The sequence below is a fragment of the Pelmatolapia mariae genome, linkage group LG14 (genome assembly GCF_036321145.2).
Source record: "Pelmatolapia mariae isolate MD_Pm_ZW linkage group LG14, Pm_UMD_F_2, whole genome shotgun sequence".
NCBI lineage: Eukaryota > Metazoa > Chordata > Actinopteri > Cichliformes > Cichlidae > Pelmatolapia > Pelmatolapia mariae.
Genome location: NC_086239.1, coordinates 33,991,926 through 34,018,968, shown reverse-complemented (window position 1 = coordinate 34,018,968; position 27,043 = coordinate 33,991,926). Strand labels below are relative to the sequence as shown.

The following is a 27,043-nucleotide window of genomic DNA, read 5'->3' as shown; positions in this document are numbered from 1 at the left end:
TGTGTTGACACTTAAAAAGAACCCGAGAGTTCCCCTCTTGAAGTACACTGATGCTCATATGATTGCTCATCACTATCTCTCTCTAACTCTCCTCCTCCTTCCTCTATTGGTACTCCATTTGTGTTCACAATTCTAACTCTCTCTCTCTCACTCGCTCTCCCCTCCCCCTTGCACACGGCCACACACACACAAACACACACACAGAAACTGATGTGAGTTCCCCTATCTATCAGAGCCAGTTCCTCCATTTAAGATGCTGACTTGTTTATGTTGAGGGGACGAGTGAATGACTGTTGCGTGTTTTTGCACTCTACTTCGAGGCTTCTTTGGGGCATTTTGTCTTGGCATGTCTGCTTTGTTGCAGGAAATGGAGGCATGAGGTCTGTTTTGTTACTGATTTGTGGTTGACAGATAAAGCGAGAAGGAGGTTAACTCACTCATAGAGTCGTTTGATAAGCAGGACTTAGGCGCGGAGTTTAGTCGATGAGTGTAGGTGAGCAGCCTTCGACCTCGAGCAGCCCTCCCTGCTGTGCCTGCTCTTGCTGTCCAGTGCACAGTAACACATAGAGGACACAGAGGAGATAAAGGAGGAGCAAGGCCAACCATGGAGCTGTAAAGACGTGCTCAAATGCCTGTACAGATCACCAGTGGAGGAGGAGTGTTGCTGAGGAGAAGAACTCTGCAATGAACAAGAACAAAAGGTAATTAAATAAGAAAAAAGAGACAGTGCGTTAAAACTGAGAGTTCGCTGCTAGCAGAACCATTTGCACCTCAGTTTCTTAACAAGTGTAAGTCTAAGTATGTGTCACCAGCAAGTGTTTTGAGTGCAGCAGTGATGTGTGAACATTGAGGTTGTAACTGAGATGTGGTGTGGTTTGTGCAAAGGCTCTTGACAAAGTCAAAAAGAAACAAGGACATTTATTTCTGCATCTAGTGTATCCCTCTTCTGCCATTTATTGTCATATTCAACACTGTGCACATGGAGGCTTTGGGTTAAAATAAAGGCTGCAGCTAATGTTTTGACCTGCATATCAGTGAAGACTATCAACTTCTCAAATTATTTGTGTGTACTGCACACAAGTGAGAGCCAACATTCAACAGTTGTGCGTGCCTGTGGAGAGCTGCCTGCTTGCCTTTCCATGGAAATGTGTTCTGCTTTTCTGTTCTGTCCAGTAATCTCCGTTTTCACGTCAGTGCAGTGACGTTTTTTGCATTCGATTTTAGATACAGCAGAGAACCTATATGTTTGTGTTTTCAGAGGCATTTTTTACTGCTGCAGTTGTGACCACAGATCTTATCAGATTACCTAGAATGAAAGGGTTGTATGTTAAATGTTGAGGTAGTCAAATGTGAGTTTTGTCCAATTAGTTACCTGAGTTTGAGGGTATGGAGTTTCCCCTTCAGTGGCAAGACTGTCTAGAACTATCACATAAGGTCAGCATTGTATTTTTTATCAGTTATGCATATGAGTTTAACAATATGTAAGAAAATAAATAACACATTCCTGAAATGTAGAAATCTTTGTAAAATCTCTAAAAAAAAAACCCAAAGAGAAGCATGGAACAAACTCAACGTGGAACTAAATTGTAATAGTGGAAATTAGGGAAGTAAGTCACATTAGAATTATTGTTATAGGTTAAACATACATGTGTGTATACCAGAGAGAGAATTTCCAAAAATTGGAGAGAACATAGTGTAGTGCTTAGCTGAACAGGTACAGTACTGAGTAAAAGTCTTGAGCCACTCCTCATTTCTTGATATTTTGCTTCCAAGCAGCCAGACTTTCTTGTAATTGTAAAGTGCTCTTGAACAGCGTCCTAAGGGTCTTTCAGTGTTTGGGGTTTTTTTGGGATATTGGCTGTCTTTTACCTGAACATTTTCAGGGGAATATTTTGTTCTGTTTTTTGTTATTGTTATTTCTTAATTAAGCCACTTAACACCAACCTATGAATCATTCAAGTATGAAAAAGGCACATAACCTAAGGAATGAATCCATTTTAATTTGTATATTTAGGCATTTTGCTATTAGCAGTCTGTCACCAAAAAAAAGCACATCATTTATTCCTGTTTCTTTAGTTGAACTTTGACACACATGATATAGTATTTGTGCTTGATTCCCAAAGACCTAGTTAAAAATGGCATGGATTGCAATGTGTGCTTAGAAATTATGACAAATGGAGGGCAAAAGACAAAGTACCAGGACTAGCAAACTATCTATAGCAGATAAACATTATCTAAATGTCAAGTCCGTAAGAAATAGGAAGAAGAATTTTCAAAGATGTGATACAGGACATGAGAAACACATCTGACCCTTCAGTCGATCAAGCTACTATCTGCTAAAGGTTCACCAGAAATGGTCTCAGTGGAAGGGTGGCTTTCAAGACACTATTCTTATGGAAGGAAACGGGGAGAACAGGCCAAATTACACAGGAACTGGAGTGAAAATCAGCTGAAGCAGGTCTTATGAAATCATGAATCCACTTTTGAAAATTTTGGTTCAGATTGTCCTCAGTATTCACAGAGAAGGTCAGGAGAGAGGTACAACAGTCAGTGTCTATAGCCATCTGTAAAACACAGTGGTGGCTCTGTCATGGTGTGACGCTGCCTTTCTGGTAGTTTTGTTGGAGGTCTTGCCATTAATTACTTTTGAATACACAAAGGTACTGTCAGATTTTGATTGAGCATCCAAAGCATCTGAATATCCGGTTTTTCATTCTTCAATGTGACAATGACCCCAAACACACTGCCAATTCATCAAAAACATACCTGGATTGAAAGCACATAACAGAACACTATAGGTCATGGATTGGCCTCCCCAGAGCTCAAAATTATTGAGGGAGCATTGGAAGATCTTGACAGAGAACAGAACAAAAGGCAGCCAGCATCCAAAAATGAACTTTGAATGTTCTTGAAGAGGCAACGTGACCTATTCCTGAGGACTATTTAAAGAAATTACAGGAAAGCTTGCCTACTCATTATAATTGAATAAACAGTGTTTCTATACTGTATCTCGATGCACACTTGAATGTTTTAATGAATGGCTGCCCCTAGCTCCTATTTTCCTAGCAAAATATAAAGAATTTGGGGATTTCTCAAGACTTTTGCACAGGACTGTATGATTGCACTATATACAGTACTGGGGGGGGTGGGGGGTCAATAGCTCCTTGCAGAAGATGCATCCTCTTGATGCAGAGGGGAACAAGAACATGGGTTGGGAGAGGGGAGAGCAGGGGAAAAGAGCAGTACACAAACAAGGCCTTCAAAGGGCCTGGGGTTCAATTAATCAATTAAGGAAAGAAAGAGAGGAATTTGCATATCCCCCCGCCAGTGTGAGAGCAGGAGCAAGGGGAGGGGGTTACTGGATCTTTAGCCAGGAGTCTCAACACAGATGGGAAAGAGAGTGAGGGGGATTTCCAGAGAGAAAAGGAGAAGCTGTTTCCTGAATGGAATGAATAGAACAAGGATGAAGGAAGAGGAAAAAAGTGAGCAAAGTAGGAGTTGGTGAGGAAAATGAGGACTGGAAGGTCTTCCTTAAAAAAGGAGTCAGTGATGCAATGGAGCGGGACCCAAATTAATAAGTATGTCATGTCATGTCATGCGCACAAGGATTTTTTTTTTTCCAACACAAAAGTTGTTCCTATAGATGACATGCTAAATAAAGGGAGTGCTTTTTATGCAAGTTGCCCTATGCTTTGGAAAAAGTCAATGCAAATTCCCAAACAGTAACTGTGTTCTAATTTGCATCCATATCCACTACACTCTATTTTCAAATAGCTCTCTATCTTTGAAGGTGGTCAGTGTCACTACACAGAAAACATACCTTTGACTGATGTTTTGTGTGTTACCTACTCAGCACTCGGGGGAAATTCCCTGAATAACGTTATGACATCAACAACATTTCCCCGTCAGCATTTCTGTTTGTAGTTGCCGTGTCTCACGTATGTGCAAGTGCTTTGACAGCAGGTGAATTCACTGAGAAAGGTGATATGTTGCAAAGGACATTGAGATTAGAAAACCACTCAGTTTTGTTTTTAAATTTACAAAATTAGTGTACATACTTCAATCCAAACACGTAAGAGAAATAACAGACTTGGAAACACTTGAGAACATAGAATAGGTATTCTCATCATTTATTGAGACTGTTAACGAATTAGGGGATTATTGGTTCATTTTCAATCTGGGTCAGGTAATATGTTGTTCATACTTTTAAGTCAGTGTTATCTGCATAGTCAAAATCACAAATTGCATTGTTTTTTTAATCGATGGACTTCACAGTCTCTACAGAATGTAACAACTTAACTTAAAGCAAAGACTTTACCCAGCATGAGATTTAAGTTTCACAATACACCTTTGCAGAAACCTAAAAGGCAGCTAAGTATAGATAAAATGATAGAGGCATCTTGATTTCACAAGCTTTCCTCTCCCTAAAATATATTCGTTGACAATGGTGCATGCTGTGCTGTTAATGTTAGTGTTTTGAATTCAGTAGCCAGACTGTGTAATGAGGCAGAGGGGAGGAGCACGAGAGGCAGATTTTTGTTGCCCAGCAGGTTTCCAAACCAGTCACCTGGAGCCTGAGTACGAGGAAGAAGAGAGATGGAGTCTGGTTCATCACTGACATCCCCCTAATGTTTTGAGTCTAGATGTCTCTGAGAGTGAAATATGTTGCGTGATGACTAGATGGAACAGCACGTACAGGCAGCTTGTGGTATAAATAGATAAGTGAATGTCACCACATGTTCCTGTGTATCTATAAGTGTTCTGCCATTTTATATGTTTTTGAGTGTCTGGACAGTGGGTGCAGGTGTATGTTTAGTAATGCATAAACTATATGAGAATGTACCAATGTGGTGAGTGGGTTGGGGAAATAAGCTGAGTGCTTAGGTTAAGAGAAGGGGATGTAGGTCTGGTCATTCAGGGAACTTGTCACCAGTTCTCTGAACTCACAGTTGTTTCCTGGCAATTTCATCACATTATCTGCAGTATAGACTGACAGTTTCATATTGGTTACATACTAAGTGTTTGCTCAGATGCACCAGTACAAAATGTCTTAAATGCAACACAAAGCTTCACCACCTTTTTAAAAAAAATGACAGACACTCTTAATGGGCAGGTTTGTTGCAAAATGTAGTTTCATTAATGTTTGGTAATTGTGGATCTAGACTTCTCTTAAGTCTCTTGCAAAACTGAGGTAACTATACCAGTTAAAATGTAGATGAAAAAGCAAAGAATAGAAACCAATAAAAAAGTTAAGAATTTCACTGGTTATTGTGAAACACGGTCAGAAATTGCACAACTGAGCCACTGATCTGAAGAGGAAGCATCAACATAATCACGAAACAGAAAACTGTTGTGTTTAAGCATAAAATGTAGTATCTCTCCCTTATCTTTGTTGTCTAAAAAGTTATTTTTGTAACCCTACTCGCACTTAGCATCAGTCCAGCTTCAGCGTAAAGTATGCACAAAGGGATGGCCTATATGCTATGACTAGGCTGGATTCTCCTCAGTTGCAAACTTCCATTGAAGGCCAAAAAAGGGAAAATTAGCATCAGCGTTCTGCCACATCAGTAGCAGGACACCAGTCATCAGTGTATGATTACTAAAACAAATGGGTCTTGTGGTTACATACTGTATCTATAGGCTGCGAGGTTAATCAAAGAGAGATCTTCCGTTCTTGCCTAGTTTACTTGTGAGATGTGGTAAATCTATTTTGTTTTCGACAACAAGAAAGCATAATTTCAGTGTCTTATAAACACTGATGGGTGATGTATTTTTATACTAACAGCATCCAAATATGTTTTGATGTTTTACTTTTTTAGACTTATAGATTTTTTTGTAACTTCAGTACCACTTATCAAAAACAAAAGGACTTATAGCAGTCACTATGCCTTATTTAATCTCTCATATTGTCTGTTCCAGATTTTCCGTGACATTAATAGGAGTTTAAAAATAAAAGTTGCTCTGGCCTATGTCACCATTAGCACCTGCGGTTAAAGAAAAAAAAAATCCCCATCAAAACTAATTCTTATAAAGTTTCTAAAAGCACAGGAGTAAAAATACAGTACAACATTTAAATGTGTGACACAACTGGCCACCTATCTAATGTCAGTAATGAAAAGTCCCCCACTACTTCAAGTCTTTTACTTATTTGACAAATTTAGAGAAACGTCTGAGCTGTTGCGTGCAGTTAGTCTGCTTGTGCGTGATGGCTCAGACAGCAGCAGAGCTGTAGCAGAGCTTATCAGATGTGGGGAGCTGTGTTTCCTCTAATGCTGGCTTGAACTATCTCGTCACACATTGTTCTACTTTTTTAGGCTACTTATGCTCCCCTTTTCTCTCCCTCTCTCGCTCTCGCTTTCACTCTCTATCTGCCTTTCTGTCTGTCTCACTTTCTTAGGAAGTCCAATGTGGAGAGTCCTGGTGTGCTAAAGGGCAAAAAGCTGGTCCACCGGAGGAGGAATACATGTCCCAGTCCTCAGGACATCACCCGGGCCCTGCAGAGCCCCAGTTCTGCTCCCAGTGCCAGTGCTGCCAGCCTGGATGACCTCATACAGCGCTGCCTAAACTGCTTTGGTCAGTCTCTGTTTGCCATGTGGTTTTACACTTTAACAACAACAAGGTTATATAATTGAGGGATGAGGGAAAGTGTGGGGGGTGGGGGTGAGAGAAACTGACAGGGTGGGATGGAGAGAGACAAAGAGCAGTCTCATACAATCAAGCTTTGTTCTGTTGGGTTATAGAAGCCAGCCAGTCATTCCCATGCAATGTTAAACTATACAAATCTCTCTATCTCTATCTCTATCGCCTCCTCTGTTGGTGTATCAGTCAGTTCATTAAAATTACACAAATACATGTTTTGGTATCAAATGAAGATACGTTGCAGGTCCTTTTAGATATCAACTGTTAAAGGTCCTGAAATGTGACAGTAGAAAAACTCAAAATAATGATCTAGTTAACTGGCATAATATAAAGCTTTCCTAGGGATGTGTTAGGGTAAAATAAAACTAGGTAGTTTGGTTGTACTGAACCTTTAAATTATAATTAATATATATTTCTGTTGATAAAAACAGGCATACCTAGAGAAAGTCTGAAATCTCCATTCTACCTGAGCTGCTTGGTGTAACATAAACTCGTTGCCTATTGCACTGTTTGTTGTTTTTAATCACATTAATCCTCCTCCTGTGAATCCACTGCTCCGTTTTGCTTGCAGATTCAGAGGGCAAGACTTCCAGCCCGAGAGGGACCCAGTTGGTCCACATGACCCTGATGATGCACAGTTGGGTTGTGCCATCTGAGGCATTTGCCCAGAAACTTCTCACTCTATATCCTCCACTGCCACTCAGTGTAATACTCTGGTTCCACTGGTGCACTGCTCCCAATCGCATGCCCATGTTAATTAATCAGATCAGGAAACAAGCATGGCTTTGTTTTGCACTCCATGTTTGCAAAGCAGATTTCAAGTATATATCCCTACTGTTTGGTATAATTTGCACAGTGTGTTTAGATCCTTGACTGTTATTCTTACTTATAAGGACTGTCCCTCCGACAAGAGAGGACTCAGGCGGACACAGATCCGCCACCTTGCCAGGTGAGTAAGGACACTCGAGACCGTTGAATGATGGAGTGTGACGGAACTGGTTATCCTGCTCTATTTGCGAGTAGTAAACATGTTTTCTGTTTTGCTTTGTGGCAAGGCAGTGGATCAGCCAGTTCCCAGCGGTATTTGAGGTGGACCCCCACCTTGAACAGACCATGGGGGACCTGTGGGCACTGGTCCGGTCAGATGGAGAGGAGAAACACTCGCAGCTCATCGAGAACTCCTGCTTGTGAGTCATGTTTCTGTTTGATTTACCGTTGTACCCTGAAAAAACTGCATATATATAAATATGTCTAAAAACAGTTAAAAATATATATATAAACAATAAACAATTCTATAAATAGAATGACTATTTTTGTCCTGTTGCCTGTTGCCTTTCCTAGAAGCCCTCACCTGAACATATCACAGGCACCCTCGCCTTCTGTGAAGAAGAGGAAGGTGTCTTTAATATTCGATCACATGGAGCCAGACGAGATGGCTGAGCATCTCAGCTACCTTGAGTTTAAGAACTTCTGTAATGTATCAGTAAGTTCACCAAACAACTTCTCACTATTTCTTAGGTTTTTCACCCGATGAGACACCATCATGTTGCCATGACTCACAGAGATGTTCCTAGTCCTGAAATAAGCACTCAGAGTTGATGAATATGCATAGACAAGTTTTACTTTTGGTATTATTATTAGTAGCAGTACATTATGCGGTTATGATAATTAGTCCTCTAGTAAAAATGTTATTATAGCCTAGTAGCAAAATTAATGGACAAAACATAAAATGATCTAAGATTCAAGCTAAAGCTCTTTAGTTAATCATTCTTTGTCAGCGTTTGAGTTTTTTTGCTAAACAGTGTAGTTTAATGGCATCTTCATTCATTCTACACACAGCTGCGCATGAAGTATGTTAAAGTAAAATATTATACTGTAAAAATGTTAAAGGTTCACTGTATTTTTGACAGTTTAAATGGTGACACTTTCCATGAACATTGGTCATTTTGTTTTAATCACACTATCAGTAATATGTTATTTGTAAGAACAAGTTTTTCTGCCACATTGTGAGAAATCCTGTTGCGTAACTTGCATTGTAGTTGATGGCATTTTTCTAACTTTCAATAGGAAGTGTGAACACTTTATGGGAAATGGTTTCAGTGTATCAATTTGCCTAATAGTACCTACATCTATAGTCTCAGTCCCTTTACAAAGTATTAGTAAATGGTGCCATACAGTCGATAGTGGTCACCGTATCTTTTGGTTTTACTGACAGTCAGGCTCCCTCCAGATGTTCCAGATGGTTTGTGAAATTGCAAAATTTTCTTTTACTCTGAAGCCACAATCAGAAGATAAAATATTGTTTTCATTTTTATGAGAAAATTATTCAAAATGTTAAAATTACGAATAACCTTTATTGCTTGAACTCTTTTCTTATCGGACAGTTCTTGGACTACCGCAGCTATGTAGTACGAGGTTCAGTCCGGGACAATCCTGCTTTGGAGCGTTCAGTGATGATGTGTAATGGGGTCTCCCAGTGGGTCCAGCTGATGATTCTTAGCAGACACACAGCCCAGCAGAGAGCCCAGGTCTTCACCAAGTTCATTCATGTGGCTCAGGTAAAGTACCTGGGGAGGCATCATCACAAAAACTGGAGTAAAGAGCTAAGAGGCATTTTGGTTTGGCTGCCAAGAGGTCTACTGTTTCAGGTGCACTTTTTCTAAACTACAGTTATTTTTTATGCTCTTTTCCCTTTAGAAACTTCGATCTCTGCAAAACTTTAACACTCTCATGGCCGTAACTGGAGGCCTCTGTCACAGTTCAATCTCTCGCCTCAAAGACACTTCTAACCTGCTGCCTCCTGATGTCACTAAGGTATTTTAAATATTGCGTGTAATCATGAGTCAGTGTTAGTGCCTGTCACGCCACAAGGGTGTAAACGTTTAGACATTGCTTTGCTTAATCATTGTTATGTCTGTTTCTTCACCTGCTAACCCAGTAAGTGGTGTTTCTGGTAATTCTTTATGTTTTGTTAGATACCGTAGCATTCAAAAACTGATTTTTGCATGTCATACACATCAACTAAACTTACTGTATGTATGAGGAAGAATGTTTTGGGGCGTAACATTAACTCAGAGAAGTGTTTGGTACACATCGCATTTTTACCTCTTGTTTTTCCTGTGTGGGACAACACCTTCAACTGCCCTCTTGGGGTTGCTTTGTCATATCCTGACAAGATTTTTATAGATTTTTACATTTTTAGCTGTATGGTCTCCTCACAGCTAGCCAGCTGTTTCTAGACAAACCGGACAAATGTGTGCAAAGGTGTGCCATATCTTAGATTACTCTTAGACGATTCACTGTTTTCCATTTAAACAAACAAAAAAAAGGCTTAATTAAATATTTTAAAAATATATATATATTTTTAATCACTATTTGTCAATCTTTATTTTCTGTCAGGCTCTCAGTGAAATGACAGAGCTGCTCTCGTCGCGGAGTAATTACAGCAACTACCGTCGGGTTTACAATGAGTGCACCGGCTTCAAGGTTCCCATTTTGGGTGTCCATCTAAAGGATCTGATCTCGCTGAATGAGGCCTTGCCAGACTACATAGATGAGGAAAAAATCAACCTGAGCAAGCTGCAGCACCTCTATAGCAACATTAATGACCTGCTGGCCCTCCACAGCTGTACACCACCCTTTGAGGCCAACAAAGACCTGCTGCATCTGCTCACGGTACTAGAACAAGAAACAAGAAGGGGATTTTTACAAAGTTAGATAGCACAACATCACAAACATCTGAAATTCTGTTCTGTGTTAATGTTTCAGCTCTCCCTAGATTTATACTACACTGAGGATGAGATATATGAACTCTCATATGCCAAGGAACCCAAGAACCCCAAGGTTCAGGTCAGTAGAGCTGAAGTGAACTATGCTCTTTGTAACGGTACACAGGTTCACACTTACTTTAACCTCTTCTTATAAGCGGGTGGACATTTGCGCACTTTCTGTGGGTGTAACATGTTCTTCAAAACAAAAGCAGAGACGCAGTGCTTAAATACATCAAAGTTAGCCACATCAAAGCGCTGTACGTTAGGGAAGTGTATTATGTGGTGGGTGTGTGCTTTCTTGCTTGTCTGACAGTCTTCGTGTCTCATTGCTGCATCTGTTTGTCCACAGCCTGTAGCTCCAGTTAAACCCCCAGTAGTGGCAGAGTGGGGTTCAGGAGTCACCCCCAGGCTCGACCCTGACACCATATCTAAACACGTCAAACAGATGGTGGATGTGAGTATGTGACTCTGCAACAACCTGATGTCTCTCACTTCCTTATTACTTGGCAGCCTAAAGCAGAACTAGCAAACTGTTCCTTGACAAGTGGAACTGAATATCTGATCGTTCTGTTGCCCCCTGCAGTCCATAATGAAGAATTATGACCACAATCAGGATGGCTACATTTCGCTGGAGGAATTTGAAAAAATAGCAGCCAACTTCCCCTTCTCCTTCTGTACTCAAGAAACTGACAGGTGAGGAAGCTGCAGCTCACACACGGGCCTCTCGTCATGACCTAAATGCAAATCAGAGAAAGGACAACTTACTTACATCTATGTTGCACTTTGGAAAATTTTCTGCCTAGGGAGGGACAAATCAGCCGTGAAGAAATCACCTCTTACTTCATGAGGGGAATGTCCGTATGTGCCAAGTTGGGGTACAACTTCAATGACGCGCATAACTTCCATGAAACCACATACAAACGACCAACATTCTGTGATATATGTAGAGGCTTTGTGAGTGTCATTAGCTTTGTTTGTTGTTTTTTGTTTGTTTCTTTTTTCTTGTTGTTTTGGGTTTTGTAGAAATTTAGTCAAATTGTAATTTGTCATATCTTGCAGCTATGGGGTGTCACCAAACAGGGCTACCACTGTAAAGGTAGGCTCAGAAACACAAAAATAAACCTCTAAGATCAGAGATCTTAACCTTTTAATCAACTCTCAAGAGTAATCAGCTTGATCTGAGCAAGAATTTGCCCAATAGAATAAGACAGAGTTTAAGAGGACAATTCTCTGAACATGTGGCCTCTTGACATTTCATCTGCTATTGAAGTAATTTAGTTTGTAGTGCTAAAAGCATTACAAAATTACACGTCAACACTGAAATAGGCTACGTTGTTCCAGAAACAATGGTCTGATTACTCTGGATAATCCACAAAACGTTTTCTTAATCTGAGTGAACGAATCCTTAAAGTGGTAGTGCTTCAAAAGCTTAACATTTTCTCTGTCTTCCAGACTGTGGGATAAACTGCCACAGACACTGTAGAGATCTGGTGGGAATTGAGTGCTTGAAGAAACACAAAAACACGACCGGGTCCTGTCCATGCACCCCTGCACCTGATTTAAGAACCAAGGGCAACAGCTGGAGTGCGTCCTTTCTTCTTCATATACAGTCCGCAAAGCACACACTGTTTTCTGTCAGTAAAAAGTCTCTAAAATTATTATTATTATTATTTTTTTTTTTCTGGTCAGGTTCGGAAGAGGAGACCTTTGTTTTTCCCCCGAGTAATGAAACAGAGCACCATAAGGGTACATCTGACTGGAAAAGTAACACCAGTGAATCAGTACTGTCGGACCGCTCCACTCAGACGGATCCTGGAGTTTGGACACCTGAAAAGAAGGACAAAAAGGGAAACCACCTTCACTCTCGTCCATCACTGAGAAAGGTGAGAAATGGTGCAAGTTCCTGCAAAGTGATCATTCAGAAAGGAAGTGTTTCTTAACCTTTTCTTCTCTGTTATCCTGTTTATATGTGAAAAATGCCATGATTACATAAAATGAGCAAATATCAATATCCTTCTGCATAATGAAATATTCCAGCAAGGATTCATTTAAGATTAAAAACTTTGAGTTTCTACCAGACACAGTACAAAATGATAACTCAGTTAAGAATACTGTGAGCTTGGACTCCATATGTACAACTTTAAATGACTCCCTCTACTGTCGTTTTCATGCACGCTGTTATAAAACAGCAAAATAATCCTTTTTTGTGTCCAGCTTGTCCATCTGACTGCTGAGACTTTACTACCTCAAATTTTAGGCACTACTTTCGGAGTTAAAGCATTACAAGTGCAGTTTAAAACACTTTGCAAGACTTTGTGAAATGAGAAAAAACAAACAGTGACTAGTTTATGATTAATTTGACATTTGTTTTCCAGGTCAGCACTCTACCACACAGAACCCGCTGCTCCATGCCTGTTTCCTTCCTGCAGGAGAAGATGGAGGAGCTGCATCTGTACAAAGACAAAAGCAGGGAGCCAGACTGAGCACTCATTTCCCCACATGGACAAAGCACAGACACAAACACATTTTTTGGACAAAGCTGTGTCTGACTCGTGTTGAACTGATACTATTTACTGGCCACTTATTTTAGAAGGCCAGCAAAGGACTCATTTGTGTTTCAAGCATGGTTGTGTGATGTTTTTCATTTGATCTTTGTCACTGCTATTTTATTGGTTATCCGGCTCAGAAACATGGATTTTCCTACTGAGGAACACTTCATATTGTTTTGAAATGGTGCCTTGGTTTTCTGGTGCTAAACCACCTTACTTCCTAATTTATGCCAACCTATAGGCAGGCTTTTCCTGATCATACAATATATACACATGCAGGGTAGGAAATTAACACTAACCTCAACAAAACTGTGGTTAATTGTAACACTGGCAGCTATATGACAACTCGTCAATTTGGAAAGAATGGAAAACTATTTTAACTGTTATTTATTTGGCTGTTGATTGGATATTTGATATACAAACAGCTAATGTATCAATTTATCGCGTGTCAAAAAGTTATATTATTGAGTTTTACCTTAGCATCTGTTAGCCCAGTTGGTAGTAGAGTTTTGCACGTCAAATTCTAAATGGCAATATTGGATTTCATATGTTTTTTACTCAATTAAGCTGTCAGAAAAGGTTAGTGAAAAATCACAAAGTATTTGTTATTGAAACTTCATCATCTATATTGTCCACTTGAATAGCAAAAGGAGCTTGTTAAGCCTAATCGGCCATCATGACTACAATTTAAAATGTTCATTTCCTTCCCAATGTTTTTGACTGCACATGCATATGGTCCAAACTTGGCATATGATTTTTAGCTAAACGCTTCCTTTTGTTTTGTCCATGATTTACAAATGTTGGGAAAAAAAAGTCGAAAAACATATCAATGATTAATCAGACAGTATGTGTTGTGTCTGACTTCACTGAAGGGGGGAGAAAAAAAGGACATTAACAATTACAGGCATATACAACTGCATTTATTGTATAAAGACAAGAAGACAGTTTGCGTAACTGATCAAAATCTGATTTTCATTTTCAGGTAGAAAACAAATGGTTTGAAAAGAATAGGATTAAACTACAAGACAAAATGCGCAATCACAAAGGGATGAAAAAAAAAAAACAACCCTGCACATAGAACTAGTCAACGAGAGTGGCAAAATATTTTTCTCAATCAAAGACTGGATTAAATACTACAGCATCAACACCTATTTAAAAAACGTGTTTCATAATGCTTGGTGTCTATTGCAGTAAATAAAATGTAAAATCAGTAACTGAAAATTAAAAAGCAAGACAGGACAGGGTCATGGATGTAAAAAGCATGCATTTTGTTCTTCTCAAAGCAAGCAAAAGTATTCAGGGTTTGCTGTACTTTTCCTGCCTTCTTCACACTATGAAATGTACAATTACCTCTTCAATCTGTAGTAAATGTGGATTTCATACATCCACACTGAATGCATTATCAATAACATTCATTAAATGTCTTGATACCTATCATCTACCACTTCACGGTCACTGCTTAGAATAAGACTTAATTCAGTAAAAATAATGAAAAGACATCAAACTGTATGTAATTTAGGTGTACACTGATTGATGGCAAATGAAGGCTACTGTGTTAAATCAGATGGAGGATGTTATGGTTGGAGACACAATGTGGGACTGTACAAAAATCAATCTTCTGCAGTTATCAGAGGTGTTCAGGACACAGGTGGATGCAGGTACAGATGCAGGAAGGAAGCTACTGGGAACCAGAAGATGAGCCTTGGCTGCCTTGTCCAGGATAGCTGCCATACTGGCTGTAATATTGATTCCACTGGTTCTGATTCTGGTAGTACTGCTGCCACTGCTGAGCATACTGTAAATCAAAGCAAGAAGCATTTAGAGTTAAAAGTATGTTTACAAGTTTGAGATACTTCATCATCATTAAACCCTTCCCAAAGCCTTAAAGGTGGAGAAAGAAAGAAGAAAAGGCTGAACACTGTTTTTAAAGTTGTGAACTTTGTGATTCAATTTTTCTACAGTGGAAACTTTGGATAAAACTTGGCCACCATCAGATCTATTACTACTAAAGTGAATTCATTAGAATTTCTGCCACTGGGCTCTATTAAAGTAACAGCCTGACTTCATAGGGCAAAAAATGGACGTTAGTGGTACCTGCTGATACTGCTGGTTGTAGTTCTGCTGTGGCTGCTGTGGTTGCTGTTGTGGTTGCTGCTGGTGGTGGTTGTACGTCTGACCAGTGGCAGGTGTCTGGCTGTAGCTCTGACTGTATCCTGGGTACTGACTGTAGTTGCTGTAATAATTCTGGTTGTAGCTGCCCTGGTTGTACCCTTGGTTGTAGCTCTGGCTGTAGCCCTGAGGGTGAAGAAGAATACAATGATATAATTTTTTCCTCCATTTTATAATTTATGGTGTTTTATCCATAAATGAATCATATTAAGTACCTGGTTGTATCCTCCTTTGTTGTAAGGGGCTGCGGTTCTGTAGCTTCCCCCTGACTGCTGACTGCGGTTATATCCACTTCGTGCATCAGAGCCTCCGTCACGGTAGCTGTTGCCCCACCTGTTCTGGTTATAGCTGCCACGATTGTAGCCTGTAAAACACAACAAAAGATTAAATATCTACAGACATTTATTGAACAATTTTTTTTTTACAAAAATGTGCCAATGTAAAAGCCAAAGGAAGAAAGCAGGTGCAACATTTGTTAAACTGAGATCATTAAGCGTTCAGGAAAAATGTTAACCTGAAAGTTCCAACTTTCTAGTTTGAAATGATCAAAAAATAAATAATATTTAAGAGTTCTTACCTCCTCTGTATCCACTGCCTCCATCCCCACTGCGGTTCTGGTAGCCACCACGAGCTCCATCACGGTTGTCATACCGCTGGAAGCTACCACCTCCGCGGCCACGGAACCCACCAGACCTGTTATCGAAGCGTTTCTCAGGGGGTGGGCCAGCTTTGCGACCCTCCTCATTGTACTGCTTCATCAACTTTTCAGCCTCGTCGCGCTGCAGCTCAACGTACGTCACTGCCTCCAGGAAGTCGCAAGGCTCAGGGAGAGTAAAGTTGGCTTCAAGAGTGGCAGTGATGACCACAGGGAAGAGACAGCCCATCCAGCAAAAAAAGGATGGGAGAGAGAGAAAGAGGGGTAGGGGGTTGTAGTGAAGACCGAAGCAGCCACACCACCGGAAGACAAAATGAAAACTAATTACTATTGTACAGGGGAAAAGTACATCAGAGAAACTAAGAGCAGATAATGAAGCAGATGGTAGGGTAAAGGGAACAAAAATTACCTCCAAGGGAACATGGAGGAAACATTTGTTTAAACAGACACAGGAGAGGAGGGAGACTTCAGTAGAGGTGGGGAGGGGGACAAAGGACAACTAAAAAGTTGGTGAGAAGAGGAAACAGCTCTGCAAACCAAGGACAGCTGATGTAAGAGTGTTACAAATTAACTTACAAAAACATATGCATGTCACTGCTTGTAAATGTGTCATTTGGAAACATTCGTTTCATGGAAGCCAATTGCGCAGTATTGGTTCTACTATTACAAAGCCGAAATCTCAGTTTGCAGGGCATCAGAAGTAAGCTGAATGGCAAGTGGTAGATACAGGGCAAAAAATAAGAATCAAATTCATGTTGACTTTTTAAAAAAATATCCAGGTCTGATATCTGGCCAAAGGCTATGATGAGGGAAGGGGGGAGGGGGCATCTTCCAAGTTTGATTTTAGAGACAACACATAGAAAAAAAGTAAAAAAGTAGATCTGGTGTTTTATTTATTGTTTCCACAGCATTCCTACCTTTCATTTCTAACACAGCATGATCGGGCACATCCTTCCCCTGCTCATTGGTTTGCTTTAATGTTCGTTCTTTTAAATCCTCGTCCGTGGGACAAATTACAATAGCCTTGCGTTGAAAACCTTCAAAAGGACGCATTTTTCGTCTCCTTGCTGATCCATAAACATTTGTCTAGCAATGGTGACAAGAAAGAAGTAGAAGCTTGTTTGTTATTGTTTATTTGTAATGGCTTTCCACTGGAAGGAAGCTGGAACCCTGCAATAATGAAGTGAGAGAGGTTTGGCTTGGACGTCAGTCTACGTTTTTACTCAGGTACTATTGGCCTCTCGTCACTCCACAGACTTACCTCACGGTCTGTGCGTCCAGGTACCCAGTGACTGCTAAAGAAAGTTATTGTAAATAGAGGGACCCCACGCTGACTAAATTTTCTGCTTTGTCAGACAACGCCAAGATGCGCGCACTCAATTATGTGTTCATTCGATGACTATGTGCTGATTGTAAATATGCTTCAAAAGCACTGCTACAATTACGCAGAGCAATAACTGAGAGAAGATGTGAGTATTTTGTATTTACCTCAAACATTAAAGAACTTAAATATGCCCTAGATGAACAGTTACAATGACAATACCGAAGGGCAATAATATTACAGTTACCATTTCGATTGAATTGATTTTCAATTCAGTTAATTCTTGTCCCTATTGCGATGTAGCGATTATAAATGTAGAGATAGTTTGCAGTAGTCACCAGGTGGAATAGCAAATACATAAATATTTCATATCTTGCTCTGAACAACCTAACTTCATTATTATACACTAAAAATGTTAGATTGTTCTCCCATAATTTCCATAACACTGATCAGCAGGAACGACTCATGGTTACATTTTGCTTTGATGACAGTACCAACTGTCAAATGTAGCCACACTATAAATCACATTTTTTTTCATAATCCTTGCAGCCTGTGTAAGAACTCAAAACCGAATGAAAATGCTTAAAAAATCCTCGTTTCAAATCAGGACTACAGCTCAATAACAAACACTTAATAATTACGCTTTATCTAAATTAGGCTTATAGGTGACATTAAAACTGCCAAAGCACAACTATCAAACTGCGCCATGCTATGACATTCAAATAGAAGACCTGCGGTTAAGACACTTTACTACTCTGTTTCTGGCAAACAGCTCACAGTATTAACTTCAAACAATCTCTCTCTTCATCCAGCAGAACTCAGTGGGGTCTCCACTGACCAACAAACAACTAAGTAATGCCAATGTCAGTTAAATTTGTAATGAATATGATCTCACAATTTAACAGTGAGAAGCTTATACAAGTTTTTATTAGTAACCAATTTAGCTTTAAATATATGCCAAAAGCTAAAAATAGGATTTCGGTTCCTTAATATATACACAAAGAAATCACATACCTCAAAGAAAAGATTCTGTGTCTAACGTGCCAACTTTACAACTTTTATCAAGTATAAACATGTCAGAAACGCACCATTTACCACAGCATGCTGCTTCAAAAACAGCTTGCTAGTCTCATGGGTCCCTCACTTACCTTTACTCACCTTTTCTTCATACGAGCTCTTGTCCCATTCCAGACAACACATATATAACCTACCTGCAAATACTCACAGTTTCCACAGAAAAGCCACAGTCCACCATCAGACCCACCTACCTTTTTCCCACATTTCCTGAGCTCAAAGATCTGAAAATCTAAAAGGCTGTTAGTCAGTACTTACCTTAGGGGTCAATTTATTAAAAAACACACTCAAAAGTTCCATATATCTCACTTAAAAAATAGCTTTTAAAAAGCTATCAACTCTGTCTTATTAAATTAGCAACAGAAGGTGTTTTTCTTACTCACCAGTCAGAGCTTACTTGTTTCTCAACATCTTTACAAAGTCATGGTTTACTTGTACATTGTTGAAATTCACAAGACAAACAATACTGTATTATGACAGGGAATAGCAAGTGCAATATACTGCGGGATGAAAACATAACATGTTCTGTCACTTATGAGAGCCATTAATCATTTTCTTTTACAATGCATGACAAGCAAGTGACAAGAGGGAGATCAATGCTTCTTCTACTCTATTATACACAGAGACCCCCTGAAAGATAAATAAATAGTCCATTAGAGAGAGAGTGATCATCAGGGCACATTGACTGACTGTGGTGAGTATTAAAGCAGAGTGTAACTGGAGGGGCAGTACCTGATCAAGGATGTAGTTGCGTCTCTTGCGGGCGGCGATCTCAATCAGCCGGTTCAGACACTGGGTGGCCTGCTGTATCAGAACATCCCAGCGCCCGGCGTAGTTCTTCTGGCGGCGCAGACCCATGACCTGGAGAAAAAGGAATACATTTTAAAATCTTTGTTTGAAAATAAATAAAGACTTTGAACAGAACCAACATTCACAATGTAATGAAGAAAAAACCCCACAACAAACAAAACCAACCTTCATCTTGTCCATGATAGCATTTGTGCCCAGGATGTTGTACTTCTTGTCCGGGTTACTCTCTGCATGCTTTGAGGCCCAAGTGGTTTTTCCACAGGCAGGGAGGCCAACCATCATCAAAATCTGGAGGAAAAAAACCCCAAAACAAAACAAAACAACACAACCTCTGATCAGTGCTGCATCAATTTTTTATTTTGCTTACAATTAAATTTACAAATTGTGGCTAACTTCCAATTAACAGTCAAGCATTTAGTCACCCCAAAACAACAACAGATTTGGGGGCAAAAACCTCATGTACGGTATAGTACAATTTCACTGCTAACTTACCTCACATTCGGACTTGCTGGCAGGTCCTTTAGTACCTCTGATCTTGTCCTCCATGTCCAGATTGTGGATGAAGGTGTATCCCTCTTGTGGGGGGAAGTAAGGCTCTCGCTTCTGTCCAAAGTTGAACTCAACCGCACAATTCTTAACCAGGACGTGAGGGAACAGGGCACGGCCTGCCAAGGCTTCTTTGGTTGTCCGGAAAGCCACACCCAAATACACTCCATTCTTAGAGAAGCCCATCTCCACCTCGTCACCACTGTCAAAGTCCTTAAAGTGATAAAGCAAAGAAAACGTCTCAACTTGTAAAATATGCAAAATGCGAGCATTATGATAAATTACTACCATAATTACTGAATAAAAACACAATAACTAAAATAAAGAATACATTATTAAAGAAATGTGTGAAATTCTTATGTGATAAGCTTTAGAGAAAATGAATCAATTACTTACAATGTAACAACCGATGACATCATTTTCGCCAAACTTCTCACCAAAGTCTGAAAATTTACAGTCAACGGATTTTTTTCCTGTTCCTCCATATCCAAAGGAAAATGCCTCCTCGCCTAAAACATTGCAGGATAAAAACATATGTTTTATTATTTGACCAAGCAAACATCATGTTGAGTATTGTGACAGATGCTTCACTCACCAAGCTGAGTGCTGCAGTTGTTGAGAGACCACCCAATTCTGACCACATGGGGATCAGGCTCACTGCTGGGGAGGTGCTTCACAGGAATTTCTTCATTGATCTTTTAAAAAAACAAAAAAGTCAAACACAATCAGAGTAAGATTTTTGTTTGCCTAATACATATATGCGTGTGTGAACCAGAAGGATTACTTGACATTAGTTTAAAAAACAAACAAACAAACAAAAACAAAACAAAAGTTATCCAGAGCTTCTATAAAAATGGTGTTTTCAACTACATTGGTTTAAAGGCCAACAGGGTAATGCTATTCTTACATTTGACGATAATGCTTGTTAATAGTAAAGTTTCCCCATCCACTATATCAATAATTAACACAAAGTTTTCATGTATCAGTAACCATTACACAATACCAAATTGGTAGCATTTCATAAAATAGGTCTGACCTCATCAGCACGAATCATCTGTCTAGTTTTAAAACTACTAAGCCTTTAGAGAAACGCATCCATTTACCTTCATCTCATAGCACACGCGTCCCTGGTTGACTCCATGAGTTGCTCGTGCCCCAGCCCAAAGGTAAGCAAAGCCTTCAATGGTCAGTGGATAACCACTGTAGCGATCACGGGAAACTTTGAAGTGCAAATCACAATTGTCTGAAAACCAAAGAGTTAAGCACAAAGCATCAAACACTTCATCTATATCAGCCATAAGATGGTAGTCTACATCTCTGCAGCAATAGTGGGCGCTCATTATCACTGTAGATTAGAGCAGAGCATACATATATTCAAAATGTTACAGGTAATCCATCAACAAAAGCATGTAGTCAATAACTGACTGTCTGCTACAACAGTCCAACTTCCCATAGTCTCTGATATTTATAAACAACCATAGACAGCACACTGATACTAGTTTTTTCACACTCTATTTAATATACCATACTTACATGTATCAATTGTAACAAGAGTGTCATCTATGTTCTCCTCTTCATCTTCAGCAGGAGGCTGTGGTGTTCGGGATCTGTACAATAACACCAGAGTATTTATTGTCGTACACTTTGCCTTATCCATCCCGAGTGTAGACAGTTGTGTTAACTTAGAAAAACATGTAGATGCCCACCTCTTCTCCTCACGGTGCTCATAATAGCTGTAGCCCCTGTTCTCCTCATACGGCCTCTTACGTCCATAGTGTCCACCTCTCTCACCTTCAGTTTTGACTTGCTCTGGCTGGCCCGCGGTATCTTGCCCATGCTGCTGTTCGTGCTGATTATCTTGTTGCCTTTCACCTGCACCCTCAGATTCATCTTCCATTTTGACCTCTACTTTAACTTCTATAATTAGACATGAACAAACATAACACATTTTAGCATGAAAACAAGTTGTTGATTTTTTTCTACTAGGTATGAGAGCAGTTTGAGTGTTTGGTTTACATGTCTTTACTGTATTGCCAAAGTCCATGAGGAAAATTTTACACTACCTTTAGCATCATTTAGTTTAAGCAGATCACTGGGTCATTGTGCCACCTCTGCATGTCGGCAGTAAGTAGCAGTAAAACTTGAATCTCTGAAAAGCGTTTCTATTCTCAACCAGTGCCATCAGAGATTAATACAAGACTATAAAAATCAACTGAGTAATAAAAGTAATGAAGAATTACCTTGTCTATTCTTTTCATTCTCCTCCTCTTCATTCTCTTCCTCCTCCTCCACTTCCTCCTTTGTTGCAGGCTTGGTCTCTTCCTCAGACATCATGTCAGTTTTCTGAATATCCTCATCTGCCGTGAAGTCGGGCACATTGTGACCTGAGTCTGAAGGAGTCTGACTTTCGTAGGGGTTACCTTCTGCCTCCTCTTCTTCATAGTAACCACCTGAATCTCGGCCCTCATCTTCATCTTGAGGGGCATCACCTTCAGCTTCATCACCACCACCATAGTCCTCAGCTGCTTCTGAATCTGGAAAGGTAAAATTTAAAACTTAGTTTAGGTGTTCTAAAGGTTGTAAAGAGAAAAGTTTGTTGACATTTCCCAACTTTGAAACTTTAATTTATACTTAAGTACAGTGAAGTGCTTAAAATGTAATACTAGCAAAGGGCAGAAACTGGATCAAAGCCCAAAACAACGTAATAAAACTAGTTTCATGGAAGTGAAATGTTTAATGAAATAATACTTTACCTTGCTGCTCTTGTGCATCAGTTTCATCTTCATTGTCTTGGTAGTCATCACCGTATTCCTCTTCCTGCTGCTGATCCCCTTTATCCTCTTGCTCACCAGCATCAGCCTGAGCTTCAGCCTCCAGAGCGGCTTTCAGCCTCTCTACGAGGTCTGCCTTCAGGCCTCTGGTGTCCAGGCCACGGCGCTGGAGCTCTTCTTTTAACTCATTGACTTTCAGTTTCTTCACGTCAACACTCATTGTGATTTTGGATGTCTGCTCGGTGCTTCTTGTCTTTATTTGCTACAAAAATTGGGAGGAAATGTTCAGGTACTGCTAAAAACACTGCCTATAACTTTCAAATGTTATCTGCTGCGCGGCACCGTGCCCACAGCCAAATAGGCTGCGTTAGCCGTTTAGCTAAGCTAGCAACGCTGGACAAATTCTGTAAGACTATACAGTGTTCCACTACACGTCTGTGAACCATTAAACTCGTGTTTTATTGCAGCCGTCACCAATATAACCCTTTGCAAGACAAAACTATTCCTAAAATAGATGCTAATGCTATTACTCATCTGAAGATCTCGTTGAGCGGCTAACGTTCTTAGCCTAGCATTAGCTAACGTACCGACAGCCGCTGCAAGGGAAGAAACTTTAACTCAGACAATAAGCAAGCTGCAACCTATACTTTATGTCGGCATGCAAGTCCAGGAGAAAATGCAATGTGCAGTCCGCTTATAGTTTAGTAGTGAAGCAGAATATGTTTACGAAACAAGGTTGAGGCCTACCTCCTTTCACCCAAGTTGCGCGGGCAAGTCGTGTTAGAAGACTGAAAGAGTTGCTACCGCCCCCTGGCGCCACAAAGTGGCCCAAACTCAGAACCGGAAGTTAACCAGAGCCGGTTGGTTGAATTTATTATTCTACTGCAAATGTAAAACACTGGGGTGCACTTCTTTGAGATACCAAATAGCGCGAGTTTATCATTAACTAATTTGTACCATATAATCTTAGATGAAATCAAAGAGAACAATGTTCTGTATGTTACGCGTTAAGCACTTGGAGCGTTCCAAAGCAGGAAGTGTTTAGTTGACGTCATCTTGGGTACTGTAGTTTTACAGTAATGTGAAGACACGCGGGACATCATCCACTCTGGAGGTGCTTTCAGTTTTTGTTCTCTTGTTTCGTATTAAACATGACAAAAACGCTATCAACAGCCAACATATCATTTTATTTCAAATATTTTTTTCCAATTGTCACCATACATCCAATTACAAACCAGCAATTACAACATGGAATTTTATAGACAGTACAGGGGGAGATTCTCTCAAAAACTATCCAGTGATATGAGCTGGTTTTGTTTTTTGGTTGTTTATAATTTTTTCCATTAATAGTAACTCATAATTAGTATTAAAAAAATCATATAATTCAGTATTTCCAAAGTGATTAAGGTCTACGAGGATCACTGAATTACAAAGAAAGGAATATGCTGAAGCTGTTAAAAATATATATGCATATATCAACTTCAAGGTCACCACTTTATTGTACTGTAAGTCTTTATATACACTCAGTCAACTTTACAATGAACATGCAAGGTCAGCCAGTGAAATTCACTATGAATATCATAGCAATTCCTTTTTTTACAACTAGTTGCTCACAACACGAGCAAATAATAGCACCCAAATCCGCATTGCAGTGATATACTTATATCAACCTCTTCCACCCAGCTCAAAGCTATGAGGCTGTACATATACACCTGCACTCACTCCTTCATCCCACAACCCGACATTGTGCCTTGCTGTATAGCAAACAACTAAATTTGTTACTTTTTGGTGGGAACAGGAAATGACAGCATTTGCCTGTTGACCTCTCTCAGCTGCGCACTTAGAGTCTCTGTCGTTAGGGATAATTCTGCTAGTTGCGTCTGTAGGCTTATGAGGGTCTCGTTCAGCTCTTCCTCTTTACGGCGAGAGTTAGCCGCCTGCCTGCTGTACTCTAACACCATGCATCCACCACCAATGAGGAAGATGATTGCCTCCCCCAGTAACTCGGCGCCCAGCTCTGCTGCCGCTTCCTCGTTCAGCGGCTTAATGGTGGCTCCCCTGAAGCCCATGATCCGCATCTTTGTTCTCATCTCAATCCAGTGATAAACTGTTGGAACAAGGAGCATACAGTATATAAGGAAAGAGCTGTTAGACTTTGAATATGTTTGGGTCCTGTTCAATTTTTCACCAAAAGGATCAGCTAATCTGGTCAAAAGTTGTGAATACAGGAGAAACCTCATTTATAGTTAATCATTTATTATAATCTTCTACCCAGCTGAGATTCATGGTCTAGGGAGCACTACGTTTTCAGGAGGCTTTGTAACTTCAGGGGATGGACATTGCAATCACTGAAATAATAATAAAGTAAAATGTATTTCAAGATGTTTTAGAGGAGAATTTCAGTGCAGCAGTCCATAGCTTGAAGCATGGGAGAGGTTTGGTGATGCTATGTACAAGACAATAACCTAAAGGAGATCCACGACCTTAACCCTAGTGAGATGCTGTGGCTGAAAAGGGCCGTTCAACTAAAGCATCACATAAATCTTGAACTAAAACAGGTTTTGCTGGGAGTTGTCCAAAATTCTCCTTCATTGTTGTGCAACTCTTATGAGCAATTAAATAACATGCCTACTGCAGACTGTGGCTGCTAAAAAAGGTTTGTATGAGGAATTATATTTACGTCTGTACTTACTGTTCTAGCTGCAATTGAACTTTTGTGCAATGAATAAAGACAACAAAGAAGTTGAAGAGGTTTATGTAGGTTATATTTGTCTTCAATTGTGACATAGCTTCCTAGGACCCAGCAATTACTTTTTGTCCTCTGTCAGAGACATGAGTCTGAGACCTTTCCAAAAATACATTTTTATTCAGTGTCCTTTCTAGTGGACAGCAAGACTTACTACCTCACATTCTGCTACCACACTTCAGGAAGCAAAGAGCAGGATGAGGCAGACTGGATTTTATTTAGAACTGCAGAAGGGGAGTCAGTGTTATTGCCGTGAGAAGATGAGCTGGGTGCCAGACATCAGAGCTGGAAGTTGAAAGCTCAGAGGAACACACTTCAGTTTTTGAGGAGCCTGGTTGAAATAGGGTTGAAATTATTTTTAGGATGAAAAGAGGACAACGCTGCACACAACGACCAAAAAGGTGATCTTCTGATTAAATCAAACAGAAAATAGGCACTAGAAGAAAAAAACAAAAATGTCAGTGCTCAAAAACCAGAAGGTGGTGGTCATCTCTGAAGGGAAAGTAGCCTTAATACCATACTGAAATTGGGTTGAAATTGTTTTGGGGTTTTTTTTTAGCATAAAACATGAAAACAGGACAACACTGCCCAAAACCGCCGAATCGGTGGTGCTCTTGGTACATTACACAGAAATTAGGCAACCAGGTTTCTTTTTTTTCAGCACACAAACAAGAGGGAGATGCTCATTTTTGAATGTAGCATTAAAACGGAAACATTCTTCCGCATATCTGTGGTCACCACATGACTTAGGATCCACATTTACTGGTTAATAGTTCAAGAGATTCTCCAAGATTCAGCAGTCCATCAAAGAGACAAATTATCTTGATGTCAGTTATAAGTGGGAAAAGAATAAAGCCCCCTGGAAAGTGAGAAGTCTCTTAAACAGAATGCAAGAAGGCTGCCACGTAAAGATGAATCCCTTCACAATCACTGGTGTCCTGTATAGCAACTGAGAAGCCAAATCCCTCAGAGCCTTAGCTTACATAATATTTCTTGTCCATAACAAATTTTGTGTGTTGTCATTTTGCCCCTGCTCAGACTCCTCAAAAGCTGGTGTGTCCTCCATTTATACTTTCACCTTCTTGCTTCTGGCCCTCCTCCACCCCCTGACAGCTCTAAGTATGACTACACCTTCACAGTTCGGAGTAAAATCCTTTCTGCTTCACTCGGCCATCATATATGAAGATAAGACCACCTTTAAATAGTAATCAAACTTTAATTGCATTTTATCTACTCAGTCAACAAATAATACCGTGCCCTTTTTTCTGCAGCGCCTTTTCATAAAAGTTCGATTTGATGCATTAATTTACTTAAATTTGCTATGTTTAAAGAAAAACTGTGACTTCTTTTTTATTTGCACACAGTAACACACAACATGATATACACATTAATCTTTACTTGGGAAGTATTTTGAATGACTAACACAAAGAAGAGTCAGATATGTCTAAACAATAGAGCTAAGTGTCCACTTAGCATATTTCTGTCTAATTAAAGTCAGTGTCACATTCTGAATAGGGCGTTAGGACAACAGTTGTCCTGCCGTGCCCTCATAGCAAAGGCTAATACAATCTGTTCAATGACAGACAAGACCCGCCCTTTACACCTTTCCTGGCTGCTATTGGTCGAAGAAATAAATCTTGAAAGATGATTGGATAACAGTCATTTCAGGTTCATTTTCATTGGTTGTTGCGCCTCCCCATGCTTATCAACCGTCAGGGGTGACTGGACCGAACTCTAAGCCTTTAGCAGCCGTTAGCTCAAATTACTCACGCTGTGCCGGCGGCAGGCAAATGTAAGTTTTAAAGAACTCGCTCCTCCGGGCTCCAGCTTTTATCCGGTTAGCCACAGGCTTGCTCATCTGCCTCACTCCGAGGTAGAGGAGCTTGGCGATAGGGAAGGCACCGACAACCATCTTGGCGGAAACGCTTCTCAATGGGGCGGAGTGCGTAGAGGTTACGTGATGACGTTAATGATTGACAAGCCCAGTCACAAA

General features: G+C 40.0%; 3 protein-coding genes across 4 annotated transcripts; 1 reads left to right on the top strand and 2 right to left on the bottom strand.

The window, feature by feature from the left end:
- The first annotated feature begins 225 nt into the window (after nucleotides 1-225).
- On the top strand, nucleotides 226-14,024 carry rasgrp4 (RAS guanyl releasing protein 4). Of its 2 annotated transcripts, XM_063494330.1 has the most exons (17): nucleotides 226-701; nucleotides 6,398-6,573; nucleotides 7,211-7,322; nucleotides 7,526-7,588; nucleotides 7,695-7,826; nucleotides 7,981-8,122; nucleotides 9,024-9,197; nucleotides 9,337-9,453; nucleotides 10,039-10,314; nucleotides 10,408-10,488; nucleotides 10,759-10,863; nucleotides 10,993-11,102; nucleotides 11,213-11,363; nucleotides 11,469-11,505; nucleotides 11,862-11,993; nucleotides 12,099-12,292; nucleotides 12,785-14,024. In XM_063494330.1, exons 1-17 carry the CDS (start codon nucleotides 685-687, stop codon nucleotides 12,890-12,892), a joined length of 2,127 nt encoding a protein of 708 aa, XP_063350400.1. In that variant the 5' UTR covers nucleotides 226-684; the 3' UTR covers nucleotides 12,893-14,024. The 2 variants fall into 2 exon arrangements, with proteins under 2 accessions (XP_063350400.1, XP_063350401.1); XM_063494331.1 differs by lacking the exons at nucleotides 226-701; nucleotides 6,398-6,573; nucleotides 7,211-7,322 and having other exon boundaries at nucleotides 7,532-7,588; nucleotides 7,699-7,826.
- Nucleotides 13,883-23,153, bottom strand: hnrnpul1 (heterogeneous nuclear ribonucleoprotein U-like 1). Its single transcript, XM_063494329.1, has 16 exons — nucleotides 23,052-23,153; nucleotides 22,287-22,566; nucleotides 21,774-22,067; nucleotides 21,240-21,450; nucleotides 21,067-21,140; nucleotides 20,637-20,776; nucleotides 20,129-20,228; nucleotides 19,930-20,042; nucleotides 19,480-19,746; nucleotides 19,153-19,275; nucleotides 18,910-19,038; nucleotides 16,700-16,868; nucleotides 15,705-15,968; nucleotides 15,343-15,491; nucleotides 15,053-15,253; nucleotides 13,883-14,753 (listed from the first exon to the last, which is right to left on the bottom strand). The coding sequence occupies exons 2-16, from the start codon at nucleotides 22,522-22,524 to the stop codon at nucleotides 14,637-14,639; spliced, it is 2,589 nt and encodes an 862-aa protein (XP_063350399.1). The 5' UTR covers nucleotides 22,525-22,566; nucleotides 23,052-23,153; the 3' UTR covers nucleotides 13,883-14,636.
- Nucleotides 23,154-23,480: 327 nt separating this feature from the next.
- opa3 (outer mitochondrial membrane lipid metabolism regulator OPA3) lies at nucleotides 23,481-27,002 on the bottom strand. The gene is made up of 2 exons (XM_063493471.1): nucleotides 26,821-27,002; nucleotides 23,481-24,411 (listed from the first exon to the last, which is right to left on the bottom strand). The coding sequence occupies exons 1-2, from the start codon at nucleotides 26,960-26,962 to the stop codon at nucleotides 24,083-24,085; spliced, it is 471 nt and encodes a 156-aa protein (XP_063349541.1). The 5' UTR covers nucleotides 26,963-27,002; the 3' UTR covers nucleotides 23,481-24,082.
- Nucleotides 27,003-27,043: the final 41 nt, after the last annotated feature.